Source organism: Notothenia rossii (assembly GCF_949606895.1).
Source record: "Notothenia rossii genome assembly, chromosome: 9".
In the NCBI taxonomy this organism is placed as follows: Eukaryota; Metazoa; Chordata; class Actinopteri; order Perciformes; family Nototheniidae; genus Notothenia; species Notothenia rossii.
Window position 1 is genome coordinate 62,063,349 of NC_136907.1, and position 14,693 is coordinate 62,078,041.

General features: G+C 41.5%; 1 protein-coding gene across 1 annotated transcript; it reads right to left on the bottom strand.

The window, feature by feature from the left end:
- Positions 1-9: 9 nt before the first annotated feature.
- Positions 10-13,605, bottom strand: wdr47a (WD repeat domain 47a). Its single transcript, XM_079648082.1, has 17 exons — positions 13,430-13,605; positions 11,913-12,078; positions 11,376-11,459; positions 11,168-11,252; positions 10,435-10,566; positions 9,719-9,895; positions 9,101-9,606; positions 8,158-8,275; positions 6,424-6,605; positions 4,848-5,087; positions 4,702-4,765; positions 4,236-4,393; positions 3,382-3,551; positions 3,128-3,298; positions 2,914-3,045; positions 2,160-2,378; positions 10-1,667 (listed from the first exon to the last, which is right to left on the bottom strand). The coding sequence occupies exons 2-17, from the start codon at positions 12,068-12,070 to the stop codon at positions 1,525-1,527; spliced, it is 2,739 nt and encodes a 912-aa protein (XP_079504208.1). The 5' UTR covers positions 12,071-12,078; positions 13,430-13,605; the 3' UTR covers positions 10-1,524.
- Between the last annotated feature and the right edge of the window lie 1,088 nt (positions 13,606-14,693).

Sequence of the window (14,693 nt, forward strand, 5' to 3'; positions counted from 1 at the left end):
AGATCCAGCTTGTGTAAAAGACACTTTATTGAACGTACCAGCAGTCAGACTTGAGTTAGCTTGAATTAATTTAAGTCACTTTTTAAAAACAAGAATTAGAAAGGCTAAACACAACAGCCACTAGCATTTCAAAAACAATAACTGTACATACATAAAGTCAACTGAAATAAATAAATCTATGTACGTAGTTAGTTTGGCCTTATTTGTTAAAACTATATATACAATACATCAAAATAAAATATGCATCTTTGTAAGTAAATCAGTACTAGAAGACAATGTTAAAAGACAAAAGTGCGCATTTAAAAAACAGAAGAATAGTACAATGCATATGCCCCAAATACTGGTTCTAAATAAATATCAAAACACCCGTGCTTCCTTTCAGATTTCATTGTGCATGTGGTTAGAGCCTCAGTACGTGCAAAGACTGCCCCCTACTGTCGTTAAAGTGTTACAGGAGACTAACCAAAGCTTACTGAAGATTCCCAATCTGAATGCAAGGACTCTCAACCACAAATCACACTTAGTATTTCCCTTTGACGCTGACATAATATTGATCTTCCACTGCAAGCAAGCCATCGCAACACACTGTAACAGCTTCAGAGCAAGAACACTGATTTAAATGTAAAACAAATGCACAAGCGATTTTACACATTTGCGTTGTAGCAATGCAGAGTATACAGTAACATGAGACATCAGCACATCCCACAGGGAACAGAATCACTTCCACAGATTCCGAATAGGGAAAGCTCAAAAATACATTTTCCACAATAAATTCAACTCGCTTCCTCAAACAATAGCAGCAATACAGCAGCTGTAAGAAAATGATACTCAAAAGAAGAAGGAATGTAGGACTTCTCGAGATAACTCAACAAATGTTGATCTTTAAAAATGACCATATTATCTTTGTTCGTTTTTTTATAACGATTTTGTTATGGAAACTGAGAACTCAAGGAAGGCACCATCATGAACAAAGCACTCTGTGCTGTCTAACCTCAACAACTCCTCAGTGAAAAGGACATGCAGCAACAAACTGGTGTGTGTAGGGAGTGAGATGTACTGTAGGTGAAATGATGCTGAAAATAATGAATGATCATCCTGCTGTTGTGACCCTGATGTTAAACACAGTGGGTGTGAAGCATGAATTTTGAGTGATGTTTTAAAAAAAAAAACACATGCAATATGGTGCTTTTATATGTTGCAGGCCTGAATCCATTTTGGTTTCCTACAGACAGAAGTGAAAGGCCCATTCACCTGTGTGTGTGTGTGTGTGTGTGTGTGTGTGTGTGTGTGTGTGTGTGTGCGCGTGCGTGCGTGCGTGCGTGCGCGTGTGTTGTTCAAGCTGGGAGTGTGTTGAAACGGAGTGACTGTTGGGAGTGCAAGAGAAGCAGTGTTATAGGGGGGATGTGTGTCTTTTAGATTCTAACTGCTTTTGTGTCATTTTGCATGTGTGTATGTGTGTATGTGTGTATGTGTATGTGTATGTGTGTGTGTGTGTGTGTGTGTGTGTGTGTGTGTGTGTGTGGGTTACGGGTTGTGTGTCCAGAGTGTAACAGTGCGGTCAGCAGAGGATGAGAGGAAGGACAGGTCCTCTGTGTGCCATCGACACTGGATCACTTTGTCTCCGTGCTCTCCCACCACCGTCTGAGGCAGCGGCTTGGTCAGGTCGCCTAGAAACACACACAGTTGTATTAAATATCACTCAACTTTTTATTATACAATGACTTTTTTAAATATTTGTTTTATGTCACACTTCACAATGACTTTTTCAACTGATGTACTATACTATGACTTTACAATATGTATCTCTAATAGTGACAACTTTTTCATCGCATACTGTACTTTATATTGAAATGTTATCAAATTCCAAAGATATTCAATTTTCAATGACATACAAACGCACAATAAACAGAAAACTTTTGAAACAATATATAATATAATAATTAAAGGTGCCCAAAAATACATGACTTTCAAACACATGCATGAGCCTTTGGTCAGAGTATAAAATAGGATAGCCTACATGAAAAGACAACTTAAAGCAGTATGTCATTTTGGTCACAGACCCTAAACTAAGCATCCTCTTGCAGTAGTTAGGGAACACAATTAAAGCAGTATGTATAAATAATAAATAAATAAATACTTTGTGGGTAGATGGGACATACCTTGGAGGTTGCTGACGATGACCTTCATGTCGTAGGAGCCGGTGAGAAGGTAGTGCGCTCCGGGGGAAAACCGGACGGATCTCACGTCGCTGGAGTGCGGCCGATACACCTGTACGGTCCGTCCTCCTCTGATGTCATACAGCATGCATGCACTGTCTTCCTGTCCTGTTGCTAGGAGACGGCCACTAGGATCGACTGCTACCGAGGCAACAGGACTTCCTGTGCGGAAAAAAAGGGTGTGGATGTACAAACCTGGACATGATAACCAGTCAAATCTATCAGGTCTGACAAAGACTGGACAATACAGGAAACAATGCCAACATAATTGCGATTCTTGATTTTACCCAGATAATCATCAAAATACCCTTACATCTTTTAAAGTAGCACTACTGGAATCACTTTGTTACATTTTGTTCAACAAACATAGAAAAGGAACATTTTGAGAGTCTGTTCTATAATTATTCCTGTATTTTTTAAATCAGGCTTTTTACTCTATCTATAGAGAGCTAGACAGCTTTAATCACGATGCCTGATATTCCCCAGAATCAACGGATTCTGAATATATTTATCCATCTATCCACGATCAAATCTGTCATTGTCCCATCCCCACTAAGAGAGTCATTGTCATCATTAAATAACTCATTTCTTTGCAGAGCATCAGCAACTATTGTGGAAGTGGTTCTTCTTCTGGCACATGGCTCAAACTTTTAAAAGTATTGATGGAGTTATTTGTCCAAAAACACGCAGGCCTTACCTGAGCCGAGGCAAGCAGTCCCCACCACTCGCACACAGCTGGGCACCCTGAGGTCCCAGAAACGCACCGTCTTGTCCTGAGAGCCCGAGGCGATCATCCAGCCCCCCCATGTGTACAGAGACAGAATGTGACCTGAACAGCAACACGAAAACGACACGTCACACACACTCTCTCCCTGACCCCTTCATGTTTTCAGTTCAGATGGATGGTGTACCTGTGTGTCCGCTGAGCGCGTGCAGACCCTGGCCTCTCTGACAGTCGGTGGTGTAGATGTTACAGTCTCCAGCTCCGGCGCTGATCAAGATGGCTCCTCCACTCTCCGGACCCTCCATGAAGGCCAGGTCTCGGATGGTGCCGTCATGCATGCTGAACTCCAGGTCTGGGCCTGGCCACAGAGAGACATAAACACACATGAGACTGGTTCTGAGGTGCCAATAGGCCCCGCCCCCAAGTATCCACTGTCTGTACCTGTGGCGTTGCACGTCTCCGCATTGAAAGGGAGGACTTTGACATATTTGTCATTGGAGCCGGTGGCCAGCAGCTGCCCACAGTGGCTCCAGGCCACGCAGTAGATGGAGCCTTTGTGGTGTTTGTTCCTCTTGAAGCGCACCACCGGCTGCTTCGGGGGACTGGAACCACTGAGGAGAGGACAAGGGAAGAGGAGGCAAGGAAAGACAGGTAGGAGACAAAACAAGTTAATAGGAAGATGCTAAAAATGTAGTCAACATGTGGCCAATTTGTCCAACACAGTATATGTTTTGAACTTTAAGCCTCTACGTTTGAACCAACATAGATGAGAAGCACAATAAAATGGACATTTTTACTCTTTTTACAACACCTGCTCAGAATGATCACGTGATATTATCAAAAGCTTCTTACTAACTAAAGGAAAACACATTAATGATACAGAGAACAGTGGTCTGCAGATCCATGGTCAGGTTGAATTCTCTGCCGGTGCATATTATTCAGGAAAGTTTTCTAAATCATTTCAAAATGTTGTCAAAACAGTATCTCCAAACATTTCAGGAACCATGTTGAATACATGTTTACCATCACAGGATGGATGCCATATCATGTAAATGTCATACAGACAAGGTGTTATGTTTAATAATAATTAATATTTAGAAGAAAAAGTTGGCTACGATTCAAAACATCATCATCAACTATATTCTACACAGTTTTGGATGCAGGATGCAAAGACCACAACACGATAACATGGCCAGTGCATTTTGTTGTGATGCTTCATAAAATCAACCATAAATACATATGGAACAGATGGTTACTCTTGATTAGGAGAATAAGGGGCTTGAGCTCTGTATTACCTTTTGTCTAACGTGTCTGGGTAAGCACAGACGCGTAGTGTTTTGGAGTTGGATCCCACAGCGTAGAGCGACCCAGACGGGTGGAAGGCGACGGCTCGAATGGCCTGAGTGTCTTCCAGAGAATGAACCGGAACAAACAGGCTTTTAGTCGTGTCGCCCTGCAAACACACCCACATATTAAAACACATGAGGACGCAGATTACATGTAATTAGAAGTGTAAACTACTTTGATCATCCTGACACTATGACATCTATAATAGCATGATGCCACATTATGATATATGCATTGTCTAATCTGCCTAATTAGATGCAGCATGAGCTTGGACTGTGATGAACCAACAAGGAATCTACTCAACTTTAAAATATGATCAGACAAGTTCAGAGAGTGTTAACAATATTAACAGCTAACCTGAGAGAAAAGGTATGTTCAAAATAAAGATATGAATAATAAAAAGGGCATATCTACCTCTTTACTTCGGGATAAGGAGCCTGGAGAGTCATCTAGTTGACTTTCTTTCAGTTTAGGCTCACTGCAAAAGCACAAAAATACATACATGTTAACACTGAAAACAACTCTGGTATAAAAACAAAAAGAAATCCTATCCAAAGTACCTCTGGGAGATGACAGGGGACTCATTTGGAGGCGGGACCGGGCGCCCCCCCACGGTGCGCTGAGGGGTGCTGCTGAGCACCCCTCCCTCTTTGGTTTGCTCCGGGCTCACAGATGGAGGGTTGTTATTGTCCTCAGAGGCGGGGGTGTTCCCGTTGCCATTACACTGCTGCGTCAGAGACTTCACCTCCTCTCCCAGATCATCCATCCCCACATTGAGCTCTTCCAGCTTCTGGATGGACCTGAGGAGCGCACGCACACACACACACACACACACACACACACACACACACACACACACACACACACACACACACACACACACACACACACACACACACACACACACACACACACACACACACACACACACACACACACACACACACACACACACACACACACACACACACACACACACACACACACACACACACACACACACACACACACACACACACACACACACACACACACACACACACACACACACACTCTTTAGTTCTCTTTGCCGTGCCTCTTCCTCTCTCATTTTATTATAGAACTCTTATACATAATAGGGTGGAATGAAAATTCAATTCAAACTTCAGCAGACTAATTCAATATTCTGTCATAACAAAGATGAATTGAAACTGAATATTTAAGTAGAAGACATCATGTGAATTTAAGAAATTATAACATCTTCCTGTTTTTTCAATAGATGTTGACTTTTGGACTGCGCTCTGGAGATATTGGAAATGTTTGGATCACACTTAACAGAATAAAAAGATAGAAATTAGAAATTAGAAAAAAGCTGTGCAACTTGAGAATGGTGATTTAAAATGTAAATGTCAACTTTATTTATGAAGAGATGACCCTTCAAACTATTTCATAAAGCCCTATTACGTGCCATTTAGAAAGAAAGAAAAAGCCACTTCAAATTCTACTTTTCAGTCAACACACTGCTGTTGACCAACTAATTCTAGTTTGAAACTGAAAGGGCGGAGGACAAAAGAAAACTGAAGTAATGATGTAATTATTCACAGCTAGCCTTGTGAATAATGCAGAGGCTACAGGGAGAGGGAGGACAGGAGGAACTCTCAGGGGACAAATCAAAGAGCTTTTGTCTTGCTGACACAGCAGAAATAACACATGTCATTTTTGTCACAGACTCTAAACTAAGCATCCTCTTTCCATAGTTTGGGAACATGCTTAAGTTGCCAAGGTACATGTGCTATTTCTGAGAATGATATTGTGTACAATTAATAAACAAAGTGCAGTGGTCCCATGAGTCCATCCCGGGGCAGATGGTGCACTGTGAACTGAAGGCATTATGGGGGATGTGTGTCGTACTAGGAAACCCCACATGGGGCTCATCACTTACAGGGCCTTATTATGTCAATTTCTCCATGTCTGACAGCTGCTGCTCTATTGTACCAACATATTGAACACCACACATAATTAGCGAGCTTGAAAACACAAAAGCGCGACAGACTGCTTTCCATAGAGGTTAGCCATATGACATGACAGGTGTCTATACATACAGATGAACACTTCCTGTCTGACAGAGGAGCATTTCAGGTTTCTGTGTGTGTGTACCTGTTGAGGAACTTCTCCGTGAGGCTGTGCTGCATGTCGCTGGGCGGGGGCTCCTGCTGGACCCCTCCCTCCAGCAGCATCTGCTGGTAGAGCTGCCTCTGCTGCTGCTTCTGCTCCAGGTGCTGCTGCACACGGAGGCGCTGCCTGTAGTACTCCTCGTACTTCTCCGTCGAGTCACGAAGCTGAGGGTTGAACATGGGGTCATTAGAAATCCCAAACTCAAGTTGGTTGTTGTTCACACACGTTACACAAAGGTCTTCACATCCTTCTCTACTCGTTACATGAACACATCTTTGGGACTGTATACTGTATCTGTACAGTGTATATTCCTTTTAAACTATACCTTCGCCAAAACTTTCACCCCTCAAAACTGCACAGCCCTTCCATTTAAAGTCAGGAATATTTAGCATATTTTTATAGAATTTTTTTTTCTTGTAATTTTATTCTATCAAGATCAGAAATGTTTAAACATTTTTGTAATATTTTTTCAAATCCATGTATATTTTTATTTATTTTTTGTACGTGTTTTTCTATTTAAGATATGCACCAATACGGCAATGCAAACATCCTTGTACATGAAAAACTACCTGGCTATACAGTATGTATAACTATATGTCTATTCTCTATTGTTAGGCAATTTTATCTAAATAGCTGATTTGCTCTGAATATGAAAACAAACAGGTAAAGGGCTCAGTAGAAAATATGAACACTAGCATGTAAAAATTCACACAGACACGTGCAGAAAACTTAGCACACACAAAGAGTAATATCCCCCCACCATACCCACTGCCAGCTGCTGTTAACTCTATTCAAAGGCAGCATTGTGCTCTAGCGTTTCTTCTGTCAGTTCAGGTATTAGAGGGGGGGAGGAGGGTGAGACCGACAGTAGAAGACAGGTCACTTCCCCTCTCTGTCCTCTGCTTCCTGTCCTCACAATCTGATGGGAACAGATCTACTGTATGTTTGTGAGGGGGGAGACACTGGCACAGTGCCCAGGATTGAGGGCAGAGAGTAAAACAAGAAAGAGAGGGGAGGAGACAGAGACTCTGCCTCTGTTCGCGGCCTCTTTGTGTCTCTAGGGTGACGGAGAGGCACTAGCTTCACACTGAGCTGCAGAGGGTCACACAGATACGGGTACCGAGTTAACACCGTGTTTAAAGGCAACATGAGGGGAGCAATGACTCATAGAAACACATTTTATTTCCCCGTTTCTGCTCTGCTCATCTCCTTTGTTACTGGCTGGAGAATCCACAACCACCAGAGGCCTTCTTTTAACATTGGAAAGCTGATTTATGGACATTTGGAAGTCACACTGAATCTAACAATGTGTGTGTCATGTCTGTGTGATCAGATTTGAGTTATGACTCAGATAAGGAGGATACATCGTGAATAATCAGCTACAAAAGCTACAAAGAAAGAGTAACTGTTGTTGCCATGTGTCTGTATACAGCATACACAAACCTTTTTTCTACATGCACAAAGGTTTAAAGTGCAAATGAAGAGGCAGAGGACAACAGAGCTATAGTGCAGCATCGCTTTAAGCAGCCATGACAGTGCCACGCAGGAGGAGGATGACTCAGACACAACAAACTGAACATCAGAACTGCTCTATATATAGGCCTTCAGTGCAGGCAACACCCAGCATGGAGAACAATAGGCACATTAGAAACAAAAGGAAAAGACTTGTTCAGTACACATTTAAAAGATCTAATGAGTTAAATATCAGAAGTGTACCTCGTTCCTGTCCTCGGAGTCGGCTGACGGTGCGTCCTCGCCCGGCGCTGAGGCAGGACGCAGACTCTGAGCTCCATCCGAACCCATCATCTTATCCACAGGTGTGTCTGTCCGTGACCTGCAGAGAGGAAACACACCAGAGCAACAGATTGAAGCTCTGCAAGGGAGATACTTTTTTTAATTCACTTGAAGTTATTATGATGTATTTATTTTGTTTTGTTTGTTTTTTACAAGAGCTTTCATTGTTATTTAAATGTGTATACCTATAATACCTCGTACGGTGTGAGGGTCTAAGGACAGAGGGTGTCGTATTGTCATACTGATATTCTGTACAAACTGTGAAGTCCACTGAGACAAATGTAACATTTGTGATATTGGGCTATATAAATAAACATTGATTGATTGATTGATTGATTGATTGATTGATTGATAGATTGATTGATATAATAGTTCATAGATCACATTCTCCTGAATTGTATATTATTAAAAACAGTAACCAGAATCTACTTTTTATTTAATCTAGAACTCAAGAGTCATGTCTTCACTTCACACTTCCCTTGTTTTGTATGGGCAACTTCTGAAATGCACTTGAGTTTAGCCAATTTCTTCATATTTGACTATACTGGTTTCTTGCTTGCAGCTGATTGAGTTGATCAAGATGCATTGTTTTAATGAGTATTCCCTGTTGAGATGGTTAAAATATTTTAAAAACATGTTCAATACCATTCCAAAACATTTTCTTGTTTAATTTTTTTACACAGCGTAGCTTATATATACATTAAAATTGCCTACATCCAGTCATGCAAAGGGAAAGCTATTAGGGGGTCCCTGGTAAATGATCTATCCCTTAGGTCCTTGGCTTAAAGGCAATTGATCATCTCTGAATTGAGAAATCAGAGGTATTGCATTAAACTAGAAACGGACAAAAATGTGGCCCTCCTACGTTTCAGGTGACTCCTCGAAGATGCTGTGGCAGTCGGAGCTCTCCATCATGAGACTCCGGCTCTGCCCCCCAGATCCGGGGTAGTGGAAGTTGGCGAATGAGTGCGACATGGGAGAGACTCCTTTCCCCGGCGCTGCCTCCCCCCCGCTCGCTCTCTTATCCTGGCCGGACAGCCCGTAGGACAGCCCGTCCAGCGCTGGGTTCAACGAGCGGGACATGTAGGTGTCGGCAGACTGCGGGCGGCGCATGGGGGAGGAGGGGTAAGGGGACAGTTTGCTGATGAGAGGGGTGAGCAGGTCAGAGTAGCCCGTCTTAGTGGGCTTGACCAGGCGGTCCACGTGGATGTTGAGCTGCTTCTGTTCGAAGGCGCAGGAGAAGACAGTGTGGGACAGGTTCTGCATCCACGAGAGCAGGGACAGGTCCAGGTCATCACAGCCGTTACCGCAGAGCATGTCCACCCCCACCAGCACCTCACCCTCCATGATCTCCTCACCCGTCGCCTTGCTCTGGAGATAAGATACAACAACATGTAAGTTTAATCGTCTGCAAACTTTACACAAACCCATCTGTTGACTAGTTCAGACCACAGTTTGTGTGTTTGGTTTCACTGGTTCCGACCTGGCAGAACTCCACACAGCACTCATAGAGGACTCCCTTTAGCAGCAGCTGGAAGAGTCGGTCCTTGCTGGCCTTGAATCCAGCCTCACTCAGCTTCCTGTCTGCAGGGATGAAGTCAGCCACCATGTTGCAGGCCTCCTCGAAACACTGAACCCTGGCCGTGCTCGGGTTCCATTCCTGCAGAATGCCAGCAGAGAAATACGAAATGAACACATGGAAGTACAAATATTAACAAAACACTGTACTGTTTGTAAGAGAATTCAATTAAACTTGAAGATCAGTGCACAAGAACATAAAAAGAAATACTGCTAGAGCCAAATATCCTAATAATAAATAAATCCTTAGTTAATGTTATACAGAAATGGCAGAAAATACTTATTAATATGATATTTGATATATATGGTGATGTCCGGCTTTCTTTTCTTTAAATATCATATTAAACTGAAAACCTATGATAAGAAACTGTGATTTACCTTTTTACAATTTTCAAAACAATTGATTGTTTAAGTGAGAAAATAATTGGCAGATTAATTGAGAATGAAAATAGTTGAAGCTCCAGCTTCGAGTCTCAGCAAATTGCAAAAGACAAACAAGAACATTTATATATATATATATATATATATATATATATATATATATATATATATATATATAAAGAGCATACTCTATTCTTTACTTATGTAATATTTCGGTTGATACAGTTTCATAATTCTTGCCTTGAACTCAGCATGGTTTGTGAGGCGGGGCAGTGTGAGGAGCAGACACAGTTTGCTGTAGTCATCTTTAGTGGGACAGAACTCTTCCAGGGCGTGGAGGCACTTCACTGCTTCCTGCATGGTGAACTCCAACTAAAGAAAACACAAAAGGCATTTCAGGTTGTGACAAAGGACTGAGTAGAAGCTTCTCTCTAAACAGCATGAAAAATAAAGTAAATGTTGAGCATTATTCAGTAACACAATTTCGATTTCTGTGCATCTTTAAACTAGCCTAGCAATATGAGTTGAGTTGGTTAAAAAAAAAAGTGGAACATCACAGGTGAACTGTACTATGGGAAATGTTCTGTTAAAAGGGTTATTCTAACACAGACAGTCGATCACAGTATCAGAAGCGTACATAAACAGCTTAATCCTGATAAATCCTCCACTGCAGTGAGGCCAATAGACACGCCACTCCTTGCATGCAAATGCAGCCACTGCTGAGGTTACACAAACACAAAACCTTCTCCTCTCTCTCAAAGACGGGGAGATTTGTTCAGATGACTTGCAGAGCTGCAGTTAAACGACATATTCTGAGCAACACTGTTTGCTTCTCTTCTTGTCTTTGAGATTGAGCCTTCATATTTACTGCCATGACAACCAGTCAGTGGGAAGACAAAGCAGCGCTGTAACAACTTCTATTTAACAAGATGGAAATACAAGGCCGTGTTACTGGTGAAGTTTAGTGACTTACATGCTGAGGCTCATCTTCTGCAGACATGGCGTTATTCACACACAGAGCCTCCAGAAACTTCTGCTTGAGGATGATGTAACGAAACCTGCAGACATGACAGTTGACATTGAGTTGGTGCTGTTTGTGTCTAGCTTTGCTTCTGTAGTCCATCTCAGAATCAACAAAGGATACATGAACATACTGAAAGTGACTCACACAGTGAACGCACCTTTTTTTGTCAAACTTATCCATGCCCTCCAAAGGCTGAATGAACTGCAAGACCTCATCCCACTGGCCGTCAAGCACCAGTTGCCTGGAAATAAAATAAATAGTTTATTTGTAATAAACGGGTATTAGTTCCTTGTATTGTGTCCCACAAAATTGTAACTTCCATTATTTATATAATTAAAAATTGAAGAGCAATGCATTTTTAGAATCTCTGACACCCTGACAGCTCTGGTATTTTCCTAATAAGGATCCATGACAAGGTGAGACACACTATTAATCAATACTTCACACTAGAAGGTGAAAAACCAAGATGTATTTAATACTCAAAGATGAGTAGAGTTTCAGGCAACACACTGTTGGCTGACTTTCAGGAGAGCACTCACGACCACAGCAGCTGAGCAGTGTTACATTATCCTAATGGCGAGGACACTTTATGACTGGAACAGTTGCCTGTTGTTTCTGCTTCATAGGAGGCAGCTTTTTTGGGGTTCATGTATCCAGACGGCTTGGTGTAGATGTTGATGTTGAGTTCTTCTACCTGAGGAAGAGCATGTCGTCTGAGTAGAGCCCATTGATGACGCCGCTCTCCTTCTCCAGAGCCAGCATGCTGATGTGTAACTTCCTGGAGTGGAGAAAGTCCAGGATCGCCTTGATGATCTCCACCTCCTTCACATTTATGGTTTCCTCCGCTGTCATGGTGACGACTACCAATGACAAGGGCATGAAGCAAAATGCTCGTAAGGTAAAACCACACACACACACACACACACAGCAAAAGAAAACCCAAACACAACAGTTTGTACAGTACATTTGAACATGTCTTAAAGTAACGCATACATGTATGACACAGTTCAATGCTTTACAGTTAACATTAGTTTGATTCCTCTTAAGTTATTATGCCGCATCTAGACAAACATTAATATAAGAAAATATCCTTATTACTGTGCTAATGATTTTAGCCATATTGAAGACAGCATCTAAAATGCAGGTGTTTTAGTGGAGTTGTTCAATGGCAACCAGATGATTAGACTGGAAAGCTACTAAATAATTATAAATATGTGTTTATGTGTAAATACACAAATATGTGTGGATTTTAACTGTATGCATCGGAGATTTAAAGTGCCTCGCTTTGCATGTTACATTTAATCTAAGATTAAATAAACTCAATGTATGAACCTAATATGCAAAGTCACAAATCCGACATTACCTCTCCTCAGAAGAGTTTAACAACCTGACAGGAGTCTGTTTTGATTTTATACACAAACACATGAATGCATATTAACTCTATCTTTAGGCCACCAAGTAAATTAGTGTTGTCCAGATGGACTGAAGCCTCTGCTAGGATATGTTAATGTTCTTCAGTATTTGATTTGACAACTTATGACAGCATCATATAACTTTATAATACAGTACAATTTATGTTATTAAGAGTGCAGCTTTTCTGTTATCAGATAATCATGTCATAATTAGGACAGTCTGCCATATATTAGTCACATTCATCCTGATATTCTGCCCATAAATCAACAGATGTTGGTGAAACAAGACAGAAACAGCTGTATGTAACTGAGCTTAACTCCTCCACATGTTGTGTTTACAGAGGAGAGAATTATCTTATCATATTTTTTCAAGACAGGAAGTATCCTCTAATTCATCTATATATATATATATATAAAAAATAAAACATCAACACTTAAAAGAAAGCCATTTTGCCTAGCTTACTAGTAATCAAAGAGCAAAACACTGCAGTGCTGCTAAGCTAGCATGAGGGATGGTTAGCTAATAACACTGGGGCTTTAAGCCTCAAGTCAAACATTATAAGAAGCTTAGGCTACTTGTTAGCGCTACATAACCTCTGAGTTAACCCACCGGATTATGGCGAAACCAAAATCAGCTAGTTACAGTCAGAGCTCACATAAAGCAGGCTAATTTAGCTGGTAGTTAGAGGGGAGCAGATGAGCTAGGCAGGCCGAGGAGAGAGAGGGATCCTTGGCTAGTTAGCAGGGCGGTGCGCACTGACAGCCGAGAACAACACAACCCGCTGCGCTTGATGCTCACCTGTTTCTAACAATGCATGGGATGGAAAAACAGTGCCCCGGGTGTTTCCGTAATGTTGACAGACGCTGTCACCGAGAGTACCGCTCGGTATTTTTACTGCTGTCTGTGTTGCCCCGGCTGTCCCTCCTCCTTGTCTGGCGGTGTCTCCTCCCTGCTGGGTCTCTCTCTCTCTCTCTCTCTCTCTCTCTCTCTGCCCAGCCCTTCTGCTGCTGCTGCCGTCTGCAGAACACCGCCTCCCACAGTACAGCCTGACTCTCTCCCCTCGGGAATACAACATGATAGAAACTCATTCAATACATAACCAGTGGTGTAAAGTAACTTAGTACATTTACTCAAGCACTATAATTTTTAGTACCATTTTGCAGGTAATTGTTCTTTACATCAATATGTCAATGTTGTGCTAGTTGTTACTTCTATCACAATACAATTCAGAAATAAATACTAGTGTACTCCACTACATTTATTTAGTAGCTTTAGTTACTTGGCAAATTTGGATTAATCATGTGAAATGTAAACAACACATAAATAAGACTTTAGTTACACAATTAGCTACCCTGCCTGCACCATACAAAGTCATTAAAACTGAACTTAACAAAGTCATTAAAACTGAACTTAACATGCTCCACCTTCACCACACTTTAATGCATCAATAATACATTATTCTGAATTGGGCCACTCTGCATGATGAGTACTTTTATTTTTGGAAATATATTTTGATGCTAATATTTTTCAACTTTGACTTGAGTAACAGGACTTTTAAAAGTCACTGCGGTAGTTCTTTGTTTGTTCTTGGTTTGTACTTTTATTAAAGTACTTATTCCACCTCTGGTACTCACTGACGTCACTGATCCCTAAATAATCTTATACAGTATATGCAGTCTATGGATATGCTCCTCTCACAGCCCAACGACAAATTGTCCCTTTCTCTATAGGGCAGCTGTGGCTTAGGGGTAAATGGACGTAAAGGGACAGTCCCTAGAAAAGGGGCTGGCTGGCATAGGGCCTGGGAGCATCACGGCGAAGGTGGTCGAAGGTCAAACCACTGGGGGCTTGGGCAAGATTTTGGTAGCACTACAGTGCACAATAGTTCATAATTGAGTATTCTACCAAATAAATATTTACCAAAATTATGCAAACATATTTATTTCATAACTTGTTCATGTAATAAACCAACAGACCATTAATATGTGGAGAGATGTTAGTCCTCCACTTTATTACAGTGGAGTTACTGAATATTTTACACAAATTATGCAAAATCATATTT